This window comes from Panthera tigris, chromosome B3, assembly GCF_018350195.1.
Source record: "Panthera tigris isolate Pti1 chromosome B3, P.tigris_Pti1_mat1.1, whole genome shotgun sequence".
Classification (NCBI taxonomy): domain Eukaryota; kingdom Metazoa; phylum Chordata; class Mammalia; order Carnivora; family Felidae; genus Panthera; species Panthera tigris.
Genome location: NC_056665.1, coordinates 116,297,704 through 116,324,069, shown reverse-complemented (window position 1 = coordinate 116,324,069; position 26,366 = coordinate 116,297,704). Strand labels below are relative to the sequence as shown.

The following is a 26,366-nucleotide window of genomic DNA, read 5'->3' as shown; positions in this document are numbered from 1 at the left end:
ATACTAGATCTTTTTAATAATGCATAAGAAACACATTTATTGCTATGTTACAAAATTTTAAACACTATTGTATTTTACCATTTTTAACATTTAAATTTTAAATAAACATTTTGTATTTAAACACTTTGTATTTTTATCTTATGTATTTAAAAACATTCTTTTAAAAAAATTTTAAATGTTTATTTATATTTGAGAGGAGGGGGGGGAGGGGCAGAGAGCGAAGGAGAAACAGAATCCCAAGCAGGCTCCAGGCTCTGAGCTGTCAGCACAAGGCCGGACACAGGACTCAAACTCACGAGCCATGCGATCATGACCTGAGCCAAAGTCACACGTTTAACCCGCTGAGCTGCCCCTAAAAACATTATTCTAATTTGAGTAAAACAAACATTATTCCAAGAATCCATAGGTTTTGCCAAACTGCCAAATAGGTCAATGGTGGGGGGTGGGGGTGGGTGGGAGAGACACTTAGGAACATGTGATGTCAACAATATGTATAATGAAAAACTTGGGGCACCTGGGCTGCTCGGTTAAGTGTCTGACTCTTGATTTTGGCTCAGGTCATGATCTCATGGTTTGTGAGCTGGAGCCCCATGTGGGGCTTTGTGTTGGGTGTGGAGGCTGCTTTAGATTCTCTCTCTCTTTCTCTTTCTCCTTCTGACCTTCTCCCTCACTCATGCCCTCTCTCTCAATAAAAAAAAAAAAAAAAATTAAAAAACTGGAAAACTGAAATTTGCAATAGGTGGAAAACTTTAAATGATGGCACAGCCAATTACAGAACGACGAAGAAATATATAAACTGTATTTAATGATTCTACCTTACTGAAAACATGAATAGGAATATATTAAAAAGATGAGACAAATAAAATCACTAGCAATCCTGTAAGATTAATTTTCTAATTTTCTATAGTTACTAATTTTTTTATGACGAGTATATATATAACTTTTATGATGGGAAGATTTTTTTGAAGTATAAAAATATGTATTTGGTTTGCAAATGGCCAATGAGTGTTAAAAAAACCTTTAAAGTTAAAGGGTGCATACTAGTGTAATTCCTTACTTTTCATGTTAACACTAATTCAAATGCCAACTCAGGAAAAAATATAGCATTCAAATGAGAGAAATTAACAATGAAACACCTGTCTATAACTACACTTTTTTGTATTTAAAACATCCTTTGTCCCTCCTTACCAGGGATATTGTTGCAAGGCATCTTCCTACATAAAAATGCTTTTGAAGGATCTGGAATAATGTCCCTCAGAGACAGCAACAAATGCAGTCAAGGGAGAAGTCACCACTGCTCAGTAGGTCAGAGACAACGCAGTGTGTCTCAAAAAAACAGCACAGCCCACACACATGCTGTCTACCAGGTACAGATGTTGCTTCTGCTGATGCTTCTCTACCATCAAATGCTTCTAAGTTGACTCCCATGCACTTAGAGATCTCTCTCTCTGCCCTAAAGTTCAGATGAATGGCCACTATGTACAGAGGAGCGGCTCCATCAGAAAGCTGAGGAAAGGAACTGATACAACAGAGCAAGTATTTCTGGAGCACCTGATTTTGGAGCTCAGGATGAAGGGCTCACTGGGTGTCTACAGTTATAATGAGGCGCACGTTGGAAAACAGGCGACAGGCTTTTATTTTGTGTTATCAAGTTGTCCTGAAATAACAGAGCTAAAGATCCCTTCCTTCCTTGAGACAGCAAAGAGTATAGAAATTCTTTGGAATATGGAAATCTGTAAGCATGGTGGTGGTTTTGCTGCACTTCGACACAGCAAGTTGGGTAAGCATTAGATTTCATGAGGATGGTTCCTATGGTAGCTTCCAGTAACTGACTTCACCTGAGGTTTTTGGTTTTTTACTTTCATCTTAGTTACTTTATACTTAGAGAAGTTGCAAAAACAGTACAGGGAGTTTCCATACATCCGTGACCCAGCCTCCTCCAATGCTACATACGGTACAATTATCATTACCAGAACCAGGAAATTAACATTGGTACAATCCCATTAACTAAAGATTTTATTCAAATTTCACCAGTTTTTCCACTATGCCCTTTTTTTTTTTTTCTGTCCCATATTGTACTTAGTTATTTCTCCCCAGTCCCCTGTAGTCTGTCACAGTTCCTCACTGTTTACCAGTCTTTCATGACCTGGACACCTTTGAAAAGTACTTACCAATCAACTGCGTTTGTCTGGTGGTTTCACGTGATTGGACTGAAGTTATGTACTTTGGGCAAGAGAACCACAGAAATGATGTAACCTCAGCGCACCACCACTTCATGGGGTTCATGATAATGGACTTGGATTCACTCCACTAAGATGGCACCTGCCAGACAGTACATTACAAGTATCTTTGGGATACACTTTGAGATTATGCCAATCCTTCTCCTCCGCAACTGTCGCCCACTGATTTTGGCATCTATCAGTTGTGTCTACTATAGTTTACACTAGTAAAGTTCAGTCTCCATACCGGTGTGTTGGGCCTGTGGGGATCACCTGGTGGTCCTGGTTAATTTCCACTAAACCACCATGACCACACACAGACTTGTTTGTGGTCTCATTTCCTGAAAAGAGCGGAAAAGGAACTGCAACATATTAACCGGCGTCTGCAGTAGAACACAAGGTCATGCGCACAGAGGGCCCTCACAGCCTCTCCCTGAAGCTATAAATACAGGATACACTCGACTCAATAAATCTTAGACTTCACATCTGCACCAAACATCGTTCAACTGTGGAACGTTTACTGAGCTTCCCTAATCTGGGGTCTTTGCCTTCAAGGAGTGCTTAGGCTGGTTAGGAACCAGAGCATCGTAGAAACAAAGGCACAGGGTGACTTGGGGCAGTGGTGGGGAGCAGGGGGCAACTCAAGCATCACAAACCCATGACAGGCAGGAGCCTGCCAGGCGGTTGAGAGAGGAAGAGAACACGACACGCATTGAGCCGGGGTGGAGGAGGAAAGGCAGCTCCATGCAGAAACGGAGCACGATACAGTTGGCCCAGCTCTGGCACCCATGGTTCCTATCCTGCACCATGGTCACCGCCCTCTCACGCTGCAGGGACATTTGCACGTTAGGAGGTCTCACTGCCGTTCCAGTGCCAGCCCTCAGTCCTCCCTGTCCACGTCCAGGGAAGCCTGCTGGGGAAAGGGACGCACAGCACTGTGGGGAGGCCTGCCATCCACACCGGTCCTCCCAGGACTCTGACCACCAGACGACTAAGCAAAACCAGGAAGAGCACGACAGGGAAAAATGAGAAACACAGAACAAACATTTCTCAGGAGAAGAAATTTCTAATGGATGGCAATGGAGAGAGGTGAGGTATATAAATTAAGGATGAGCAATTATGAAAAATAACTGCAAGGAAACAAAATTAGTGGGATCCTGGGGATTAAAAATACAACTGGCTGAAATAAAATGGCAGGCCTAGATGACAGAATGCAGACAGGTGTATACCAATCCCCTCTCTGGGAGATAAAATTGATAAATATAGAACAAAATGAAAAAGAAACTGAAATTACAAAAGAAAGACATGGCGGATAAATTCGGAGTTTCCACCACCCATCTAAATGGATTCCAGGCAAGTGGAACAAAGAAATTGTAGATTTTCAAAAAATATTTGTTGAAATTGGGGGGAAAAAAATAATGCTTGATAGTTTCTTGTTTGTCTCAAGGTCACCAAGGGCAGACTCTAAACACCATGAAGACAGGTACATGTGCTTTTGTTCTCTGCCGGGCACTGTAGCTGGCACACACCAGAGGCATAATCAATACCATTATTGAATCAAAGAATAAAGATACAAATGTGTACTTGTTTTTCAAGTAGGCTCTACTCCCACCCCTAGATCAAGGGTCACACACTATACCAACTGAGCCAGCCAGGTGCCCCATGTGTACCTGTTGATTTTTAAAACTACTTTAAAAATATGAAGAACATTCCTATTAATACTAACCGGGATAATGAATTTGTGTGTGTGTAAGAAAAAACATAGAAGATTACAAGCCAAATTACTGGAACTAGGAGAGGGATTACTTTCTCCACTTCTAGATTACAGATTTTTACCATAAGCATACGTATCCTTTATGTGACTTATTCATTGTCGGTCTCCTTCACCAGAATGTAAGTTCCAGGAAGGTGGTCTGTTTTGCTTACCACTCCAGTGCCCAAAGCCTTGCCAAGCATCATGTAGCCACTCATGTGTATATAGCAGCCACAGATGAGCGGCACTTTCCCTTCCGGAAAGGGCTTGCAACCAAATGGGCCGCAAGAAATACAATTATAGCTGAAAGGCTCTGGCTGTAGCATCTTTGAATCTTCACAGTTTTCCAGCCCAGCCACTCTCTTTCTGGGCAGCCCCCATCCACAAACTGGGCATGCTGGGGGTAAGAGGGCCTGGCCGGTATTGCCCAACACAGGACCTCCTCTAAAGCTTATTCTTCACTCCACTGCATTGACCATGACTTCGCTAGATCTGCATTGTGGCCTGTGTCCCCTTGTTCAATTCTGCTCTTTTTTTCCTGTCAGGGGGTCACATGTGCATCTTGGAGGACTCAACTTACCCAATATATTCGTTACAGGATCAGATTTACAATACGATGTAAATTTACGCTGTTGCCAGGTTGGATTGTATCTGGCAAAGGCAAGAGGTTGGATTCTGAGTAGGGCAGACTAGACAGAGATGGAGAGACTGAGACACCTCTGCCAGAACCTGGGCGAGAGGCAATGAGCCTGTACAGCTGTAGCACCGGGAACAGGACACAGAGAGCAGGAAGGTAGCAGAGTCCCAGGAGGACCCAGGGGGCCTTGCCAGCTGATCGGAGGGGGAGCTTAAGGGAGACGAGGCATGAAAGAGACTGCAATGCTTCAAATCCAAGCGACAGACGATACCAGTGGCATTTCTAGCAAGAGGGAGGCGCTGAGGGAGGCTTGTTCAGGGAGGAAAAACTAAAGTCAACGTTTGTATGCAGGGCTTTGCACTGCCAACTCGACAGCCATCCAGGTGGAAGCCGGGGACAGCGGGGGAGAAAGGAAGCCAGAACAGAGGAGAAAGCCCGGGAAGACAGGGGTTGCATTTGGACAGAAATGTATGTATGCTAATTATCCTTTCCAAAAAGAAATTTTTGAGGTCATTAATGATAAAGGAAATACACAAATTATGCTACTGAAACAGAAATAAAAGATGCAAGTGAAAAAAATGTGTTAGTAATGAAGGCTGTATATTTGAGAATCAAATTTGGTCTTGGGAGTTCAAGTTAAAACAGAAGACACAGCAAAGAAACAAAATAAGCAAACCAATAAAATATACATATCCCCAGAAAGCAGGCATTTGGTAGCTACCAGAAAACAGGACCTGGCATCAAATTCCTAAAACAAATTTCTCACATGGAACTTTCCAAAGGGGCGAAAGAATGACATAATGGGCAATGCTTCATTGCCAGTTTTACTGCAACAGCAAACTTTGTTTTTATATGACTGGATCTTAAAAAGATGACCTTGAATAAGGTCAAGTGTTTGTGCAAATGTGGCCTTCTGATGGTTTATCTTGATTTAAAAATAAAACACAGGGAGGAGTATCTGGGGCACATACCCTCTTAACCAACTTCCACACTCCTCGGAGCAGAGACAACTCAGGTACTAGGGAATCCTCAATGCCTTGTGGAGCAGAGTTCAGAATCTGCGAATCTGTGTTAAAACTCAGGAGATCACAGCCAAGAAAGGTGAGGAGGACTGTTTTCAAAGGAGCAAACATACAAACCTTCATACCTAATGGCCTCCTGGCTTCTGGAAGTCCTGAGCAGATAAAAAGATGGCAGCAAATGACTCTCCTGCGTTAGCTCAAGAAAAAATTTAGTGCCCCAAATCTCCCTGAAAGGGTCACCTAATTAGAGATCTAACTTCAGACCAATCATATAAGAGTTTACGTGATCTCAGTCAAGACAAAACACAAGGATATTAAAACAATGAATTATTATACATGGATAAAATCTTTCCTCATTAATGTTGGCCCAGATTGACTGTGAAGTTCAAGAACACAGAGCACAACATGGTTCAGTAAAGCAGACTTGTTGACTCGGGCTTATCACTTCCCTGAAGAATAAAACTATCCACATCAAAACACTAAACAGCATAACTATCCTTAAAGAAATCTGAATTATAAGATATCCCAACTTGTGTCAAGTTTAATGTTGCACAACTTGTAGAAGGATTAAAAAAACAAACTAAGCACAGATTTTTCTAATAAGCTTTGCTGTATGGTGGTCCATGACGATTTATACGTATAATCCACACCATAATCCACCAGAACTGCTACCTGATGCTCATCTAACAAATGGTTGATGATTTTCCTCTCACTCTCTTATAAAGGAAACTGGGTATTACAGTAACAACTGAACTCCAACGACCAACTGATAGATCTGGGGCCCAGCATTCTGCTGGAACTGATTTGTGTGCTCATGCATGTGTGTGCATGTGTGCAAACAGGTGTGTGTGTGGTGGGGCGAGGAAAGGTGGAGGTGGAGGGCAAGGAAAGGAAACGATAAAAACCATCAAATATGATGGCTTAAGGTTATCAGAAGAATAATTAGGTACACATGCATCGGGAGTGGGAAACTATTCTTAGGTGAGGTTCAGGTCTGACAATGGCAGTTTCTCCTGGGCACTGGGCAGTAGGGAGAGGCCCTTCCCCACCACACATCTCCAGTCACTGGACTTTGAGAGGGACACCCCACCTGGCACAGAGACAAGCCTATCAACCCTGTTGACCAATGGAGCGAGAAACACCACTGCCAAGGCAGCCTGTAGGCCACTCTTTTCCATATATGCATCACCCTGACTGAGATTCAGGAAGGACAGGCCTCGTGGACAATTAGACACTCAGTGCAAGATTGGAAAAGTCCCGTATGACCACAGAAAAGTGAGGTGAGTGATGGCTAGGAAAAGTCTCCTCTTCAAGCCACGAGGGTAACTACTTTAACAGTATCTTCCACTTACAAACTCCCTTGGTATTTTGATCATAGCAGCTACATAAAAACTAAACACAAAATACCTACGCAGACTCAGAAGGGAGGTGACCCGACTAATTTTAATGCTATCCTACTGCCTACTTTGTGTTTCTCCAGGAAGGCCGTGGTTGTGTCACTTGGACTTACCACAACGACACGTTCACCTCAGGGTCCTAAGAGCATTAAATGACCAAGTCCGGGTCCGCATAAAGCACAATTAGTAACACAACAAATGTTAACGATGCTATTAGCGTCATTTAACCTTCGGTGAGTCCCACGCGCACTAGCAAACCAGTAGAGAGGAGGGGGCAAGAGAAAGGGGTGGGGGGCAGCACCGTGATGGCGCGGTGCTTATTTGAGTAAGTACAAACAGTGGGCTTCCTTCCTCCATCGGTCCAGCCTCCTTCCAGCACTGGAAATGGCTTACGTTGGTGGAGCCAAATATCCTCTCAAGTCTAAATTTGCAAAATAATGACATTTTTAAAAACAGTGTGACATCAGAAAAAGTGACTGCACTTTCATGAGCCAAATAGAATTAAAATTTACATGGAATGTCAACGGCCGAGTATCCTTCACTGAAGTGAATCCCCAACCCCCCGCCAAGACTTAGCCACAGTGAAGTCAGGAATGCATTAAACAGCAGAATGGAAAATATCTGGTGATGAAGAGGCTGGAGTGACAGCCAGGTCAGTACCGCCACACTCCGCTGCTAGAAGATAACCTACATCTGACGCGGACGTACTCCTTCAACCAGACAACTCGCTTCCAGCTTCCGATTAGGAAATTAGGAAAAAACAATGACTGCGCTGATCCCAGCGCACCAAGCTGCGTAGTAAAAATTGTAAGAGAATTATTTGTCTAACTATAATCTATAGGGTGACTAAGTATAGCGATCACCTAACTTTTTTAACACACAGTTACACTTTCGGGGCTTAACTGCAGCGTCAAATGAGGTTACTGAGAGCCATAATTTGTCGGGTATCACCGTACTGTGACAAACGACCTGCCTGATTTGAAAATTCTAAGTTGTGTGGCCCAAGAAAACACAGCGGGCACTCCAAAACGGCCTCCCATTGGACCGACTTCCTGGATTAACTCCTGCTGAGTTCCCTGCCCGCACCACAATGACGAATGCCCCAGGCCTCGGGCAGGCCCTCTCCAGGGCCACGCACACTCTGTTCCCACCGGCTGGACTTCATGCTGACGAAGAGTCGGCTGTGTCCTCCCCCAAACCTGTTTATGCCAGTCGACTTGTTACTGTAATGATGAAATTTAATTAAATATTATGGAAACTGATGGAATAGGAGTACTAATAAAGATAAATCTTGTTTCTATTAAAAACTAAACTGAAGGCTCTGGAAAGACCTAGTAACAGCAAGTCACTAAAAAGAAAGCTATTGGATTAGATGTGGGCAAGACAACTATAAAAAAGGAGGAAAAAAATGAAACCTAAGATTCTGCAAGATTGGATTGCTTTGCTAAGGTCCGTTGTAGCCCTTGTGGTTGATACTTTTAAGGCAATGTAAAATTCAAAATAGTGGAATCACTGTCAAAGAAAAGCCCTTGGCCTCACAAGAGTTTGCCGAGTACATTTTTATAGTGGAGTGAAAATAAAACATTCTAAGCATGTATAACATTTTAAAGGTTCCCTACTTTTAACTGGTATTTTCAATTAACAAGTCCCAATTTTGCTGGGTAAGAGGGTATTTTCCATGCTTCAAATCAGAAATGACTTTGGATTAGTGGCTTTTAAATTTATGAAGTGTTACGATCTGGATTCCTCTGGAATATAGATGCCCAAATTTTTATCCCATACAAATTTCTACCAGATTTAAATGGAAAAACATACTCCTTCCTTACAGTCTAATATAGTAGAGAGAAGAACACGATGGTTAAGGACATTACGCTGGTGAGATGCACCGTAAGTGGAATCCTGGCTCCCACATCACTAGCTCACATCGGCTGAACCATTTAGGTTCACTTAACCACTTCAGCCCCAGTTTTTTCGTCTGGAAAATGCCATCCTTAACAGTACCTACCTCGGTGGGCATTTAGACGTTGAAATGAGAAAATGCAGGTCACATCAAATGCGTACTAAAAGTTTCTGGTACATAGTAAGTGCTCAAAAATGTTTATTACTATTATTATACTGCCTGATAAGAAAAAGTGCCTACTACTACCTAAGTAAAATTATAACTGATATGTTCTCTCTTATGTTGGACTCGATGCATCCATTTTTGGCAAGATGGCCTCCACCAACAGACAACTAAGAAACACCTGTGGGAAATGTCCCCAGGTACAATAAAGCAGGGGCTCACAGCTAGATACAATTTTACCTCCCAAGAGATAGTTGGCAATGCCTGGAGACATTTTAGGTCATCACAACTGGGGGAGGGGTACCTACTGGCATTTAGGGTACAGAGACCAGGGCTGCTGCTGACCCCTCCTACATCCTACAATGCCCGCAGGATGGCCAGACCCCTCAAAGAATTATCCGGCCCCAAATGCTAAGATGGCAACACTGAAAAACCTTGTACCCTAACGGACAGTATAGAATGAAGAAGTGATTTCTAAAATCTGAACTCCATAAAATTATTCTGAGAAAACACAGATTGCTTAAAAATGAAAATGGGATCTTCCATTAGCATAGTGTCAAATATCAATGACACACATACTTAGAGGACACGGATACTTAGCAACAAGACAAGACTCTTTTGGCCAATAAACTCTCTTGAATAGGGTCTATCATGTAATACCTCATGGGAAGTTTGAGTCTAACGTGAGCAATGTAACACAGTTACGACGAGTACTAGAAGCGGAACTTCATTCGGAAGAATGAATCTAAGTAAGATTCAAAAACCCCAAAGCAGGAAGTGGAAAGTCAGAGGGCTGCTCCGGTACTCTGCATACATACAGGGAGGCCACTCATCAGGGCTGCCGAGATTACTGACCTAGCTAATGGACCACCGGTGTAGGTCCTCCCTTGGTGAGCAGCTGGTTTCTCAGCTTGGGCACTCGTATGACTTAAACTCACTCTTCAATTAATAACGTGGCTCAAAAACAATGACAGCTCCCAAGACTTCATTGAAACTACTTACCGTTCCATGAATCACAGGGCCTTACAATCCAACAATGTATGCAATATGTACCCCCCCCCCCCCCACAACACCAGAAAGACTGCAAAGGAAGTCACCAATGTTTTAAGGGTCCTTATCTCTCCAGACTCTTTTCTACTCAAATCTGTTAAGACCTAGATTTGATTCCTGCAGGAAACTTACTGGCTCTGTGACTTTTGCCAAATAACACAATCAATGTTCACTAAAATTCCTATCAAAGTTATAGGAATGTATAAGTCCCATTTCCTGATGAGAACACTGAGGCAGAAAAGAAATGGTTCTATACTAAGCATTAAGACTGCTAAGAAAAGGCAGCACTAAGATGGTTTTTGTAGTTAAAAAAAAAACAAAACTGTATTTAAAATATTTTCAACTTTATGACATTTATCTCTCAAGGTAACAAAGCAAGTCTTTTCTACAAAGGCTATAATTGCATCCACTAAATTAAAAAAACCATTAATATTTGATATACATTTTTATGCCTGAAAAGAGGCAGTAACTCAGAAATGCAAAAAGGTATGAGTTGTAGCAAATCTAACTACTTCATACATCATGGCAAAGGAGCTCTACTCACCCTTCTGATAGAAGAATTTCCTGTAATAGTACGCGCCCAGGTCCACATGCTCCACGATGTATCTCTTCACCCTGTCCAGATGCAACACAAGGTTGTCCTTGGGCACTTCAAGTACCGCCACTCCTGCATTTGTGCAATGGGAACTAAGCGTAGACTCAAAGGAGGCACTTTCACACCCACTAAAGGAACCAGAATTTGATTTTGACAGGCTGATTTTCCTTTCGCCTTCTCCACCTATCTCATTCCGAAAATACGGACAGCTCAATACAAGTTCATTGCTCTTATCGTCTCCCTGGTCCATGCTGAGGCTCCCCTTGGAATTCAGGTCCTCCGTGCTGCCCATCGGGGAGCTAAAACTGGCCGAGTGGGACAGAGGTCCGGAGACCAGGGATGCCACGGCAGCGGCCGATGCCCCCGTGGTGGTGTTTCTCCTCTTAATAACGTTGTGCCTGTTCATAATGGCCTCATTCAAGTCAAATAGTATACTCTGGACATCGTAGTGGGCAAAGCACTTCGGGCATGTCCAGGGCCTGCCAGAGTCTTCTGACCGGTTGTCTTCAAGATCTGACGATTTCCCAAGTTCCTCACCTTTGGCATTGCGTAACTTACGAAAAATGGACGAGTCTCCAGTTTCAGACTTGGAACGGCGCTTGAGTGGTTTTTCCCTTTCCTTAAAGAGCCGGAGGTTCTCCCTCTGGGAGATGGGCCCGTCTATGACATCCAGGGAGAAACCGGAGCCCTTGCCCCCGCTGGCGATGAGGAAGTCACTGAGCTTGGTTGGAGTTGGACCTCGATCAGACTTGTCGTCTTTGTAGCCCTTTAGCAAGTCAAAGAAGCTTTCCCCGGACGTTCCCTGCTTGTCAATTGAAGAGGTGCTACCATATTCCCTGTGCAGTGATGGCCCAGTCTTGTATGTGGGCGAGATACATTCATCGAAGCTATCCACGTCAAGTTCACTTATGGTGATATCGCTGTTGCTCCGCTGACGGATCCTGCGGAGAGCCTTCCTAGGGGAGCTGGGGTAGGCTTCAGGCATGAGAAATCTGGAGTCCATGTTCTCCGCCGGCCTCGTCTTGTTTTTCAGTGTGTTCTGTATGCTTTTTAACATGGCTGAGTCACTGGAATTGAGGCTAACAGAACTTCCCTGACTCACAGGACTGCTTTTGGAGGACAGGCTCTCAAGGCAACTTGAGGTTTCTATTTCCTGGCTTGAACGGCTAGATTCTTTGACGTTTTCCTTTCTCGGGGGCCAATCCGCAATCCTAGCCCTAACCCCCATCTTGGGGACTCCGGGGGTCGAGGTTATATGATGAGACCCTTCGCTTCGGGGGGGCCCTACCGGAGCCATGACCGAGGACCCTAAACTGCCATTCTGGGACCTGAAGCGTCGCATGTAGAAGTCGTCAGTGTGGACTTTGGGGGCGCCATCTGTGGCGACAACCGAGGCCCTTTCGGGGGCAGCAGGCCTCTCCGTCTGCGACCGTTTCAAGCTGGTCATGATGTAAAAGCAATCAGACTCAAATCCCTGTACAAAGGACCATCATATCTAAGTTTTAAATGTGCACTTCCCTTTTGGAGAATGGTTTCCAGAAAATATAGCAGTTGCATGAGATCTTAATCTTTTTCATTTAAAAGGTTAAATGATGCCTTATTTCCAAACCTCTGACAATCCAGATCTTCAAAACATTATAATCCACAATAGTTCCTTTGCTTCACTTTAACAGACAGCTGTCTTTCAGAAAAAAATGAATGGAACTTGTATTACGAGGACTCTGTGATTGCCATAATCCCATGCTTTCCCTAAAAGAGAAGGACAATTAGGATTAGCATTTGATAAATACATCTAAAAATAAATATGCAACTGCTAAAAGCAGACACATGAAAGAAAATAAAAGACTCAATAATGGATTGTGGTTTGCAGTTCACAGCCCATATTTTTAGTAAAGCAGGTTTGAAAGGAAGAAAAGTGAAACCATTCAAGACCATCCATCATTTTAAATGATATATATTTTAAAAGACTATTCATACTTGAGCTTCACTGAACTGTTTCCTGTAAGAGGAGGGGCGTGGAGATCTTGTTCTAGGACATCAAGGCTCCTACCCCAAGTACAGACCAAGCACAGGCTCCAACGACCTCCAATAATGTAGAGCATCATGAACCCACCACTGTGCTGACCAGAAGTTCGAGACATAACCAACAGAGTTCGTTAATTAAGCAGTGTACAATTTTTAAACAAGACAAAAAATTACGTTATCGAGTATGTTGCAATACTCACTTTTTAACACACCTTCTGTATCTCAAAATCCTTACTTGCTTTTTTTTTTTTTTTTGGTTCTTTACAAATGCTTAAGACAGTTGGCAAGAGCAAATACAATAGAGAGAAAAATAAGCAGGGTTTTCCCGGAGCCATTATACCCATTAGCACTCCTCTGTATTTCCCTCACTTTATTACTTACCCCCACAAGGAGTATCTCGGGATGGATCCCGCATTCACCACCACCCCTTCTCAAGCTCTCCTTAGTCTACTCTTGAAGCTAGAAATAATTCCACTAATTAACCAAATGCCTGCATTTCCTTACGCGCTGCATTCTCCCCCCCGCCCCCCACCCGCCCCTCCGGTGCTGATTTACGAAGACAGCAGAAACAAAATGCTGCTCTGGACAGACCTGTCCATATTCCCCGACAGACGACAGAGAAGTGTTAGCATCCTTGCAGGTGATGGGTGAAGAACACCAACTTCCTTGTGAGCCCGTCAGTCGGGAGGCAAGAGGCACGCATGCTGAGTGCAAAACCCCGCGTGGTTGCGTACATCCTGAAAATAAAGGCAGAGGACCCTTTTCCAGGGCTCCACGGATTACACAAGAGGTGGCCTTTAAATTCTTGCCAAATACATGTTTGGAAGGATGCTGCTGAACCAGCACTGCGCTGACAGGGCTGCATTGTCTACAAATCACAGCAGACGCCCCGGGGACGACCCGCGCTCGCTGCACTCCGCTCATCGGTAACAAGCACTTACTTCCACGATAATTAAGCAGCTCGCTAGTCGGCCTCCTGCCTCCGAGGCAGCCGCTTTAATTTCTCTTGCAGTACGCAGCATCGTTTGAGAAGACTCGCTGCTATTTAAAGGCTGGAACATTGAGGGGAGTTTCAAAAACTGCACGCTGCCTGCAGAATGCAGGGCCGGCTGAGCTCCAGCTGGGCTCATGGGCTGGGCCGGGCCGCCGGCCGATAAGCGCCAATTGTTTTCACTCTGGCTCCTCTTCCTCGGCTTTTGTGACGGGGAATAATGGTTTTGCACGGCCACCTAATTAAACCTGGCTTTTGAGCTTTCGAGATACTTCTGCCCTCAGACTGCTAGGATTTCCTTTACAATTCAAAACGCCGCATGCTCCTCTCCAACTGTAAGCCTTCAAGTGGAATAACGTGCTAACTTGCTTCCAGAGGCGCGGGGTATGCCCATGTGGCCACAGCTGAGGTTTAAGAAGTGCTCCTCCTAAGATGGGAGGGAAACCAGCCAACTGAGCCAAAATGCAAAGTAACCTCCAGCCCATCTCCATAGAAAAAAATCTTTAGGCAACCAAAGCTGGAATTTATGAGCTATTTTGTAACTGGGGGTGGGGCAGGCTGTTTATTTCAATGAACTATCTTTCAAACAAAGAATATACTAGCATCAAGCACAATTCTAAGTAGATTCTTATAAAAATCAGATGCTTTCAACATTTGTCACAAGCTCACAGAAATCCAAATAAATCTACCATTCCCAGAGCTTTTGGTCTCTAAAAGGCCAACGCACTAATGCCACGGTGATAAAAAAGACATTCTTGTCACATTTCATTTCCCTTAGAAAATAGTTTGTTGCAGAACTGTCTTTTTTTAGGAGATGTGAAGTTCTATCCATTGTAGGAGGAAACTGAAAGGCAGCCCTAAAAGACAATAAATAGAACTGACTTGGAAATGCCCAGGCTTGGCTGTCTCTACTACAGACCTCCTCTTCGGAACCATCTCACATGCTTCCTAGGTTTTTTAATGAGTTTTAAAAAATCTTATATTTCATAAAAATTTCTTTGCAGTTTAAAAGAAATGCCAAGACTCCCATTACGTCTTATAAAACAATGCAATGTTTCCTGTCAATTTCAAAATAGAGATGGGCACATAGGGAGAGAGAGTGCCCACAGTTTAATGACCTGTCAAAACCAAGGAGTTGAAGACAGACAACTAAGTTAAATAACAGATTTTTTTCTGTCCTCAGGACCTTCTTTCCTATTCTCATTGCCTCCCAGCCCCATCTCCCTCCCTTTCTCCCCATCCTTGTTTATAGCATCAAACCCCTTTCAGTGCAATATGAACTTTGGACACAGACTAGCATATGTAGAAATATATATATGTTTTACATTTGTTAAATTAGTCAAAAATAAAAATTTCAACTATGTGTGTAATATTATGACAGATCTGTAACACTTAAAGCCTACTCCTTGGTGTTGATGGAAAAGCAAACATATGCTGACAATTATTAGCAATTCTCTTAATTATCAGCAAACCTGCCTAAGCATCACCGAATACAGTAAAAACCAATAGATTTGAATAGAGGAACAATACTAATTTATAGCACGTCACCTCCATCTGTTGAAAGAGTCAGCTGTATAAAAACTTCCTTGCTACATATTTAATTTTCCACCTCTACGTACTATTTGGAACGTAAGTGGAAGACCCACTTAGCAACCAACCCCACTGTTTAGTTCGGTGACTTCTTGCAAATTCTAGAAAACAAGAAGATGCGTTCAAATCCTACTGGGAAAGTCTTTTCATCACTCAAGGTCTATCACAACGTAACCTGCCATCCTGTCCTACATCAATTTTCCAGAAAAAGCGCTTCCTCCTCTCTTCTAAATCATCCCCAGCATTTCTGAATTTCCTTCTGACCACACGCTTGGTGCTAGAGGGTATTTGAGGAAACAATCTCTCCCTTCAAGGGAAGCTACAGGTGTAAAAACAGTCCTTCTGATTCTGGCTCCTTGAGACATTCACAATCTTGACCCCTTCCTCTTCCCTAAAACTCTCTTCTCCAGATTTCCCTGATAACCATGTTCTTCATTTTCTCTTGCCTTTCTCTTTTTGGTCACTCTTCAGTATCGCTAGTGGACTCCACTGAACAGCTAGTGATTCCAGAGTGGCATCCTTGGCTTTGGCTGGCCTCTCTTACTATCCTTCATACTTTGGGAAGGGGCTATAAAGGGTATTAGTATTAGGACGTATGGGAGCACTGAATGCATTAGGATAAGATAGTAGGCACGAGTATACTCAGGTAAAAATATTACTCTGGAAAGCAGGGTGTTGTTGACTTGGTTGGGTCACAGTTGCCTCTGTAACTGAATGAAGACCAAAAAATGGAATTACGTGAGGAGACAGCTGCGTGGTAGCCAGTGTGGTCTGGTGACGTCATAGGTACCTGAACTTTTAAATATAATCCCTGTGCCGTTACCTCCAAATCCCTACTCATGACTCTCTCCCCTAAACTCCAGATAAAACATATACAAGTACTCATTTGATATCTTCCATATTTACCAGTTGGTATAATGAATTAGCTACCAGAAAAATGGAAAAATAATTTTTTTCCAAGAAATGAATGAGTGGTAAGGAAGTGAGAACAATAAATAATTGAAGGAACCAAACGAAAGGAACAACATGAGAAACTTTCTTTGTGCCAAGGGCATAAAGAATAGTTTAGAGGCTACTTAAGAAGATGTGGGAACGAAAAAAAAAACACCCAAAAATAACAAAAAAACCAACAACTATAGTTCTTCCCTGAAATAATTTACAACACAATATGGTATGTTCACCAAAAAGATGTAGCACTTCTCATCAAATATGTCCATATTACAAAATGGGATGTTGTTAGATTTCTCCACTAGTACTTATGAAATATTATCTTATGAAATTTTGAGTATTTATGAAAGTCTCAATGTTAATAGTGTATAAAGTTGTATATATAGATTTAGAATGCCCATAAATATTCTTTAGTAATGCCCATAAATATACTTTAGAATGTAATAGGAAGCTTATTTTATAATAGAATTATAACCTCACAGTGCCTGAACATTATGTTAGCTAGGACAACCAAATAAGGTAAACTGTTTTCTTTACATCCCTTCCTGGCTTTTCTGAAGTTCAGTCACATTGCATAAAAGTAACATCTCAGATGGAAGGGGTGTCTCAGTCTTTGAAGCAAGCCTGTAACACATACAAACATCTCAGTGCAAGGTCATGTAGAATTTAAGATTTATGAATCAGTATGTAACTTTTTAGAGAGGAATTTCCCTTCTTTCATTTCTGTTCTGTCCCTTCAACAAAAAGCAGGAAGGATTGGGAAAAACGGGGTTGACAAATCCAGTTCCTGTTCTCCAAATGTTCACTATCTGAATAAGAGACCACTGATGGAGACAAAGTAGATTCAAAAACGCCCTGAAATTAACCAAGCGAGTAAAGAAGTTATAAAATGCAAAACCTATATAATAAAATGAAGTTACCTTTGAATCTGGAGATAAGAAAGCAATTTAAAATGTGTCTGTTAGGCCAGAGCAAGAACCAAAAGGAAAAATAACATTTGGTTCCTAACCTACCGCCTAACTAAAAAAGTTCACTGAAAAAAGTTACTTTTCAAAGTCCTATTAAAGCTTGAAGATCCTTTGTATAGCGGAGGGGAAGGAAACAACAAAATTCGGCAGAAAGCTTGATGGCGGAAACGGGAGACTAGAATAAAGAAGGTGCCCAAGTTTCCTGGTGGAGTTATTGGTGGGTAGGGAAATGATTCAACAGCTGGCAAAATAAGAAGAGAAGTAAGTGTGAATGTTTATCTCTTATACTTAAACATGATTAGACTTATGTAATATGCGATATAATGCCAAAGGGCTAGGTCTGAGCAGCTCAATGGTAGAAACATAGAGGTATAAAGTAGGGTAAAAGGCAAGAAGTAGAAGGGGAACAGTGACTCAGAATTCTCAGAGGAAACACAACAGGTGTTTGAGGTGCAGGAAATGAACACTTTTTTTTTTAATTTTTATTTATTTTTGAGAAAGAGGGAGAGAGTGTGAAGTGGGGAGGGACAGAGAGAGAGGGAGACACAGAACGCGAAGCAGGCTCCAGGCTCTGAGCTGTCAGCACGGAGCCCAACGCGGGGCTGGAACTCATGAACCGCGAGATCATGACCTGAGCCGAAGTTGGACTCTCAACCGACTGAGCCACCCAGGTGCCCCTGAACAGTTTCAAGGAAAATTGGAGTGTACCCACTCATCAGGGGCACTGAGCATTTCCATGCCTGGCACCAGGATATAAGAGACCAGACCAGACCAGTGGAGCAAGTGTACGTTTTTCATGTACTAACTTGTACATTAATATTCATTTAAAAACATAAAAATTGTATTCATCAGTACTGTACGATGTAATCTACTACTGCACAGCTGATTATCAAATATGATTTGGTACGAAACCACTTCCTACCAAATATGATCGAGGGAAAAGGGAGTGTCAGAAATGGGAACAACCAGTAAATGTCTCCTATGCAGAAGGGAATCCTTGGCAGCTCCCCCAAATGGTGCTTCAAATTCTGCAACTTATCAATCCGTAAAAAAGAGTCCCAGAATTAAATACGGCAGGGACACACTACATATCACCTCCCTTAGGACATAATAGTACTTTTTAGTAGATTCAAGGTTACCCGAAAAAAAAAAAAAAAACGTTTATTTAAACTAAGATTTAACTGATAAGACCCATGGATTCACTTTTTAAAAAAATAGAACAATTTTTATATTGTGCATCCTATGGAATGCAATTGGGGACAAGAATGTCCAATATTGGAATAATCTAGAATGCAAACAAAATTGTATATACATTATAAATTTTGCTTTTTTTTTAAAAAAAAGTTACATAACAAGCCAAAAGAAGTTCCCCCAAAGGATTTACAATGCCTGTCTTTAGGTAGTTGGATTAAGAATAATTTCTGGGCTGGGGTGCCTGCGTGGCTCGGTTGGTTGGGCGGCCAACTTCGGCTCAGGTCACGATCTCACAGTCCGTGAGTTCAAGACCCGTGTGGGGCTCTGTGCTGACAGCTCGGAGCCTGGAGCCTGCTTCAAATTCTGTGTCTCCCTCTCTCTTTGCCCCTCCCCCATTCACACTCTGTCTCTCTCTGCCTTTCAAAAATGAATAAATGCTAAAAAAAAAAAAAAAAAAAAAGACTAATTTCTGGGCTTTCTTTTTTTTTCTTGGTACTTGTACTATTTGTTTTCTAAAATGAGCAAATGTAACTTTAATAATCAGAAGAAAAAATGTAGGAAAAAAATAAACCCATCATTCTGTTGTTAAAAAAAAAAAAAAAAAAAAAAAAAGACCTGGGAATGTAGTACGATGAACACACCTCTGACTCTGACTCCTAATTATAAACTACTGCCCTGTTTAAAGCTCCAACTACGCAAATCACCGAACAAGTCAAACAAAGCTCAACAGATGTTAGGTCCTTCCCCGGAGATGATCTTGTACTAAATCTCCTGACTTAAATGAAATCAAAGAGGGCTCCCTGAAATGTAGAGTATTAAAGATGAGAAGATCGGCAGTATTTACAAATTTGATTACTTCATACAGATGATTAACACAACTGCCTAAACTTCCTCATTTACAGATGATTTCTTTGTATTTAGTATCAATATAAAATGCCCTGCAGCCCAAAGAGCCTCCATTTCACCTTGTCACCAGGTGGTGGTGACTGAAAACCCAGGTGAGGCTGCCTAACCGGGATGAGGTTGAGCCATCAGCCATCATTACATGTCCCCTTTCCTGGGACGCTTCTACTTTCCCACGTTCAGACATCTTACCTGTCGCCACAGTCCTCTTTCTGCGGAGATTCAGGCTAAATGTAACGAATGTCCCCATTTGGGCTCTGCTAGGAGATATTGATGGCTCAGGAAACCAAGACTATATTTAACCTGAGGAGGGAGACTCTACTAGCATTGACTTTCCCCTCTGGGAACAGAAGGGAAAGAGACGGTCTGAACTGTATCAAGTCAGATTCAAATTACATAAGCTATGAAAGCTACCCTTGATCCACACACAATGAACAGCACCCGAGAACCCCCATCATTAAGACAGCTTGTCAGGTCGCCAACGTGGACCTGGGCCAGGGCACCGCTGGTGCTTTGCACTATACTAGTCACCCTCCCAGGGGGAGCCAAAGAGGGAATGTTTCCACCCTCCAGTCCCTCTAATCTACCTGGAACAAGAGGAGTATGGGAATCCAGTGGGTTCAGTAAGATAGAACATCACAAATGGCTTTAATAAACATATTGTGGTTCTCTCAATTGAGTATTTATATTCTAAAAAGAAATTTCAGAAAGTGCACTTGAAAAAAGCACATGTAAATTCAACTTAGAATAGAAAGTAAGAATCGCGGATAAACATAAAGTTGTTTCTATATACAACCCTAATATCCAAATAATTTTAAATCATGATGAATATCAACAGTAACCATATTTCATTTGGCATATTTAAAATTTTTTTAAAGTTTATTTTTTTTGATAGAGAGACAGAGCATTGGCGGGGGGAAGGGGGGGGCAGAGAGAGGGAGACACAGAACCCCAGGCAGGTTTCAGGCTCTAAGCTGTCAGCGCACAGCCCAATGTGGGGCTTGAACCCACAAACCATGAGATCATGACCTGAACCGAAGTTGGACACTTAACCAACCTAGCCACCCAGGCACCCCACACTTAGCAGATTTTAAAATACCACCCAAGGACCAAGACTTAGAAGAAAAAAACTAAAACAAAATCACCCCGCACTGCTTTAGCATTTCCTTAAATACAGATTGCAGATGCTTTATTTGTCTGTTTCTTCCTACCCTTATTCCTGGCTAGAAGCTCTCCCTACAGGGCTCCAGAGCAGCAGGACTCCCCTCCACTTCTCTCTCCAACACTTGTTCATGCCTTCAGTCCTCACAAGCACCCTATGAAGCAGTATCTCCGTTTTCAGGGAGATAAGTAGATTGTGTGCGACACCAGGGGCTAGCTCTCAGTAAATACTGGACTGGCAGTTAGAGAATTTATGGCAGAAAATTAGTACATTAAATTAAATACAGTAGAAAATATACATTATAAAAGAAAAATCATCTCCTTTATAGCCTGAGTTATTCGTTTTTTTAAATGTTTATTATTTTTTTTTTTTTTTTTTTTGAGAGGCAGGGCAGTGGGGGGCAGAGAGAGGAGAGACAGAATCTCAAGCAGGCTCCATAAGGTCAGCCCAGGGCCCGGCATGGGGCTCGATCTCACAAACTGTGAGATCATAACCTGAGTCAGAATCAGGAGTCGGACACTTAACCGACTGAGCCACCCAGGTGCCCCATTTCTGAAAACAAGCTCCTGTATGAATCTCTACATTTAGCAGAAATACATCTAGTAGGAGAAAAATACTGAAAATCAATTTTCTTAAAATGCTACAGTGGTCAAGCCACTTGTCTTTTGGGAAGCTTCATGGCCCCTCAATTGCCACACTGTTATTGTGTGATTGAGGCTTGGAATTCAAGACTAAGTGGCATCTGTCCCCAGACTGCTTTCTCCTTCCCGTCACAGCAGGAAGTAGGTGTGCCCTAGACAACCGTGGTACCTTTCCATAAAGATCTACTGGATGACTGAACCCGAATTAAGGGTATCCCTCTCTGAGCTTACCTTCAGAATTTAAAATTGTGAGTTATGAGGAAAAAAACCCTGTCCAAACCTGTCATTTTCCACATATGGTATCTCCGGGTCAGAAACTGGAAGTTCACCAGGGGCAAATGGCCAGGGGCAAAGCCCATATGTGAAGCCAAATTTCCTCATTCCCAGACTCCTATCCTGTCAGCTCTGCCAGAAGTTCTTCCAGAACATGCTCTGCAACAATTTGCTGCCATCAGTTTTAACTACAGTCTGAGCATCCATGATGCTGTACCAGTGTGTACACAACCTTGTTTACACAGCACCTCCCGGGAGGTGTGATCCACAGAGCTTGTGTGGAAAACTCTGCCGCTCAGAAGAGCCTGGATCACTGCTCGAGGGGTCTGATGCCTATGCCACGTTGTTGCGCTACAACACTCTACCTCCTAAAAATGTCTCTCCTCCCCTGCTACTTTTTGAAATTCGTGATAGCCCTACAAATGGTTGGGCCTTTTCTCCCCAATTAGATGTTTAGATTCCTGAGGGCAGAGATCCATCCGGTTCTTCTCCCCAAAGTATCTAAGCTCAATCTCCTTGAAATGGAATCATTAGAAACAAAAGTCACAGGATCTCAGTTAAAATGGACTAGAAATTAATGGATAAAGTAACAGAATTCATACTGTCATTTAAAATGTGGTTATGGCTATCTCATAAATATCAGTGTTAAGGGGGACAGGTCAAGAAAACAAAAAGCCTACCTGGACAAAATTTAACACAGATTTCAGCTTAATTTTTCTCTCTTTAGGAGCCTTCGTAACAACAACAGAAGGGAATGAAAAATAACAGCAATTTGACCTTCTTCCCTTCTATCCAGTTACCATCAAAGGGCATGAAAAATAGCCACACGAATGAGCAAATCTTTTAAAAAAGCAACCAGAAGTGCATCAGTTAGAACTGGACGAGGCCCCTTCACAATGAAACCACTAAAAAGTAAACTAATGCACAATAGGATTAGGTCTTAAAAATCCTAGCAAAGTAAAGAAACACATTCACAGGAAAAAGGAGGGGTGATTAGTCTAGCACAGGTGGGACAGACAACAGAAACCAGAAATAAAAATGACCGTCACCAAATCCATGATGGTCAAGACAACTATCTTTTATGCTCATGTAATTTCTCTCCCGTATACAAGGCTTCCCATTGTTGCCTCCTTTTTCAAAGCTGTTTTTTAAATGAATGAATTGTATGCTTCTTGTTAAAAAAAAAAAAAAAAAAAGGAAACAGTGCAGAAAAAGTGAAAAATATCTCTCTCCTTCAGGACACCCCAGTACTAAGCCCAAGGGGTAGCCACTCCTAATAGTTTGTGCATTCCTCCAGATATTGTGTGGGCCGGGCACACACAGTAAGACAGGCATTGAATGACAGACACAGACCAGAGAGAAAGGATACAGTGCAAGGGAGAGCTCACTTCTGAAGAGACTTAATCTAGTGCATAACCAGAAAATGAAGGAAGGCAGAGGGTGGATGATGAAGAATTAAAGAATCTACTTATGTCCAGGAGAGGCAGAGGACCTCCCCCTGCCAAGCTGACAGAAAATAACTTGATGAAACACTTCACAACTGACACAAATCATATATATATATATATATATATATATATATATATATGTCTAAATCCTGGTTCTGAAAATAGGAGCCCTCTACAAATGTTTCTGGCAACTTGTCAGCAACAATTAAGACAAGAGCAAATGAAATAACTTTTTTTTAAACCAATGCACAACACATTCCTCCAGGGTTTTTTTCTTTACTAATTATGCACATATACCAACATTCATGCACATTATACATAACCCTCACATAAAATTACTTTTATCTATTCCTGACTTCTAAATGAGATTTTACTGACAAATTTATTATTTTTAAAAAAGGAGGTATAGCTGACATAATATTATGTTAGTTTCAGGTCTACAACTCAGTGATTCAATATTTGTATGTACTGTAAAATGATAACTGCCAGGAGTCCAGTTAACATCGTCACCATATATAGTTACAAAGCTTTTTTTTCCTGTGATGAGAATGATCAAGTTCTGTTCCCTGGCTACCTTCAAACATGCAATGCCACAGTATTAACTATAGTCACACCATGCCGTACATAAGATCACTGTGACCTACACATTTTATAACTGGAAATTTGTACCTTTTGATCACCAGCACCCAAGTCACTCCTCCTCAACCTCAGGCGACCACCCATCTGTTCTCTATATCCATGAGGTTGGTTTTTGGTTTTAGATTCCACGTTACTCACAAATTTTGTAACCTTATCATTTCAACTTTCATTTACAAACTAGAAAAAAAGCTAATGAAAATGCAAACCAACCAAGCATTCAAAGACAGAACCTTGGGGCAGGAAGTCCTCTCTTTCTTGGCGACTCCTTTCACTTTTGTGACCAAGTGAAAGAAATTCCTTAACTGGAATGATAAGTTTGATCTTCAAATGTCATCTTGTGTGCCTGCACTAACACTCACTTCAAAATTTCATCACCCTGCCTCTTCGGTACTGAGTGCTTACAAAGTGCATGCAAGCACAACACTTACACTCTCTTGCTTAAAACCTCACACCAACTTCCCACCACTTTCAAGGCAAAAGAACAATCTCACAAATGCAAGACAGATCCCTCTAAGTGACAGCCTTGTCTCTTTACGCTGTCAAGACAGTGTGTGGCTCCAGTCAAAGGGAAATAGAACCAGCTACAACGCCTTGAATATACCTTGAATGCACTCATGAGCCTTCAAAACAAACAAACAAACAAAACTAAACTACACAAAACCAAAACACCAAGCAGCAACCTGTGCTGGAATACGACCTCATACAATTCTCTTCCGTCGTTGTCTTGGTTTGTTCCTACCCACCCCTATTTTTCCTGTTCACCTCTTACTCCTCGAGACTGCATTTAGGTACAGTCTCTCCTAGGAAGTCGTCCACACCCCATTCCAGCCCCTGCCATGTTGCCATGTTACCTTTTACACACATCCCTTGAGAGTACTGCATGTGACATATGGTGATTCAAAATCAAGACAGGGATTTTCTAAAGAAATTATCACCATACTATGCATCATTACCTTCTAACACCAGCTCTGCTGGCAATAAAAATGAAGGATTTGGGGCGCCTGGGTGGCTCAGTCGGTTGAGCGCCGACTTCGGCTCAGGTCATGATCTCGCGGTCCGTGAGTTCGAGCCCCGCATCGGGCCCCTGTGCTGACAGCTCAGAGCCCGGAGCCTGTTTCGGATTCTGTGTCTCCCTCTCTCTGACCCTCCCCCATTCATGCTCTGTCTCTCTCTGTCTCAAAAATAAATAAACGTTAAAAAAAAAAAAATTAAAAAAAAAATGAAGGATTCTCTGTTTGAAGTTTTCTGACAAAATAAGTGATTTTGAAGTTTTTTCACAAAATTGCAGGTAGAACAAGTTTAAAAAAAAAAATACGTCGCAGAAAACTCTTTAACAGAACACAAGTGCAAGGAAAGGCCTAACCAGTGCTGTAACAATCATGGGTATAAATAAGCATCAAAAACATACAAATCAAAACAACACTACATCATTTTATACCCATTAGGAAAAATCCTAAGAATGCCAGTACTCACTGTTAATGGTGCACTGTTAAAACAGACATCCTTATATTGCTAGAGGCAATGAAGATTGGTAGAACCCTTTCGGGGGGAAAAAAAAAAAGGTAAACCAGAAAATAATCATAATCATATTGTTGGGCTCTGTAACCTCTCTTTCAACATTTGGAAATGTATGGTTGTCCAGAGGCAGAAAAGATTTTCTTCTGCTGAACCCCAGGACTCCTCCTCATACACCAACTCTTTCTGATCTCTTATTTCTCCAGCAGGCCCTAGGATCTCTGCCAGTCTTTCCATTTGTCCCTAACACTCCCACCACAACCTTGGTTCCCAAAAGACAATCATGCAAAATATCCTGATGTTTCAGGGTTTTCTGATGCACCACCCGCTAAGCCACAAGTGGGCACTGAGGCAAGGCATTATGCCTTATTTATTAGCTTTAGTCCCTACAGAAGTTTAATGATAAATGTCATCCATATGTGAATACAAGAGTAAGTGGTACAACAAACAATGAGAAGTGATTTTACAATCTATAGAAGGAAGACCTACCGTACAAAGATACACACTGCTAATACATACAATAGTTAAAGGCAAATAGTACTACAACATATAAGAAAAAAACAAAACAAAACACAAAACAGGAGTGCTTTACCTTATCTTCTCCACTCCCAGGAGCTACCACTTTCAATTCATACTACTGTTCCCTCCAATATTTCCATATTCCTAACTAACATGTTCATACTGGTACTTCTTGATTTACCCATCTTAGATATTATCTGAAGTTCTATCGTGGAAAATGAGAAATGAGCACGCTTTCAGTAAGTATCCCATTTCTTCCCTTGCCCTATTCTGTGTACATATTTCTGTATGTGCATGTGTGTACATGTATCATAGCTATACAGAGCAGGATTTGTATTGCTGTAGTTATATGTCCTTAATTGCTTACTTTATGTTTCCTGGAGTTAATAATTGCTTCATTTGTTTTCCATTTGCTTCATTTCTACATACCTACTCTTAATTCTTCCTAAACTCAATGAAAAAAAAAAACCCACAAATTTTTCATTACTGTTTTCCAGATGGTTACCAAAGCAATGGGTGCCCTATCAATTTCATTTCTCTTTCCTGGAGCCCTCTCTTCTGGAGCTCTCCATCCTTCTACTCTAATCTGATCTGGCTGAATGCTAGGTCTACTGCATTGGCATTCTCAGAAGCATCCCATCATTATCATCTTGACAGTTCCTTCTCTCCTCTCCTCCGAAGGGCCCCATGTTCCCCAGATCTCACATCTTACTCCCTCATTTTGATGAGCACTATCTTCATTTGGCAACTGCCTAAGAAGTACATATGTAGTAAAAGCTTTGAGACCTGGAACGTCTAGCCTTAAATTGACAATT

General features: G+C 42.0%; 1 protein-coding gene across 10 annotated transcripts in view; it reads right to left on the bottom strand.

Annotated features, from left to right (window-relative positions):
* SIPA1L1 (signal induced proliferation associated 1 like 1) overlaps positions 1-26,366 on the bottom strand; it is a 362,769-nt gene that overhangs the window by 117,585 nt on the left and 218,818 nt on the right. For all 10 annotated transcript variants that reach the window (XM_042990031.1, XM_042990035.1, XM_042990026.1 and 7 more), the window contains one exon: positions 10,685-12,484. In XM_042990031.1, the coding sequence (XP_042845965.1) occupies positions 10,685-12,182 (1,498 nt within the window). In that variant the 5' untranslated portion in view covers positions 12,183-12,484. The remainder of the gene's footprint in view (positions 1-10,684; positions 12,485-26,366) is intronic.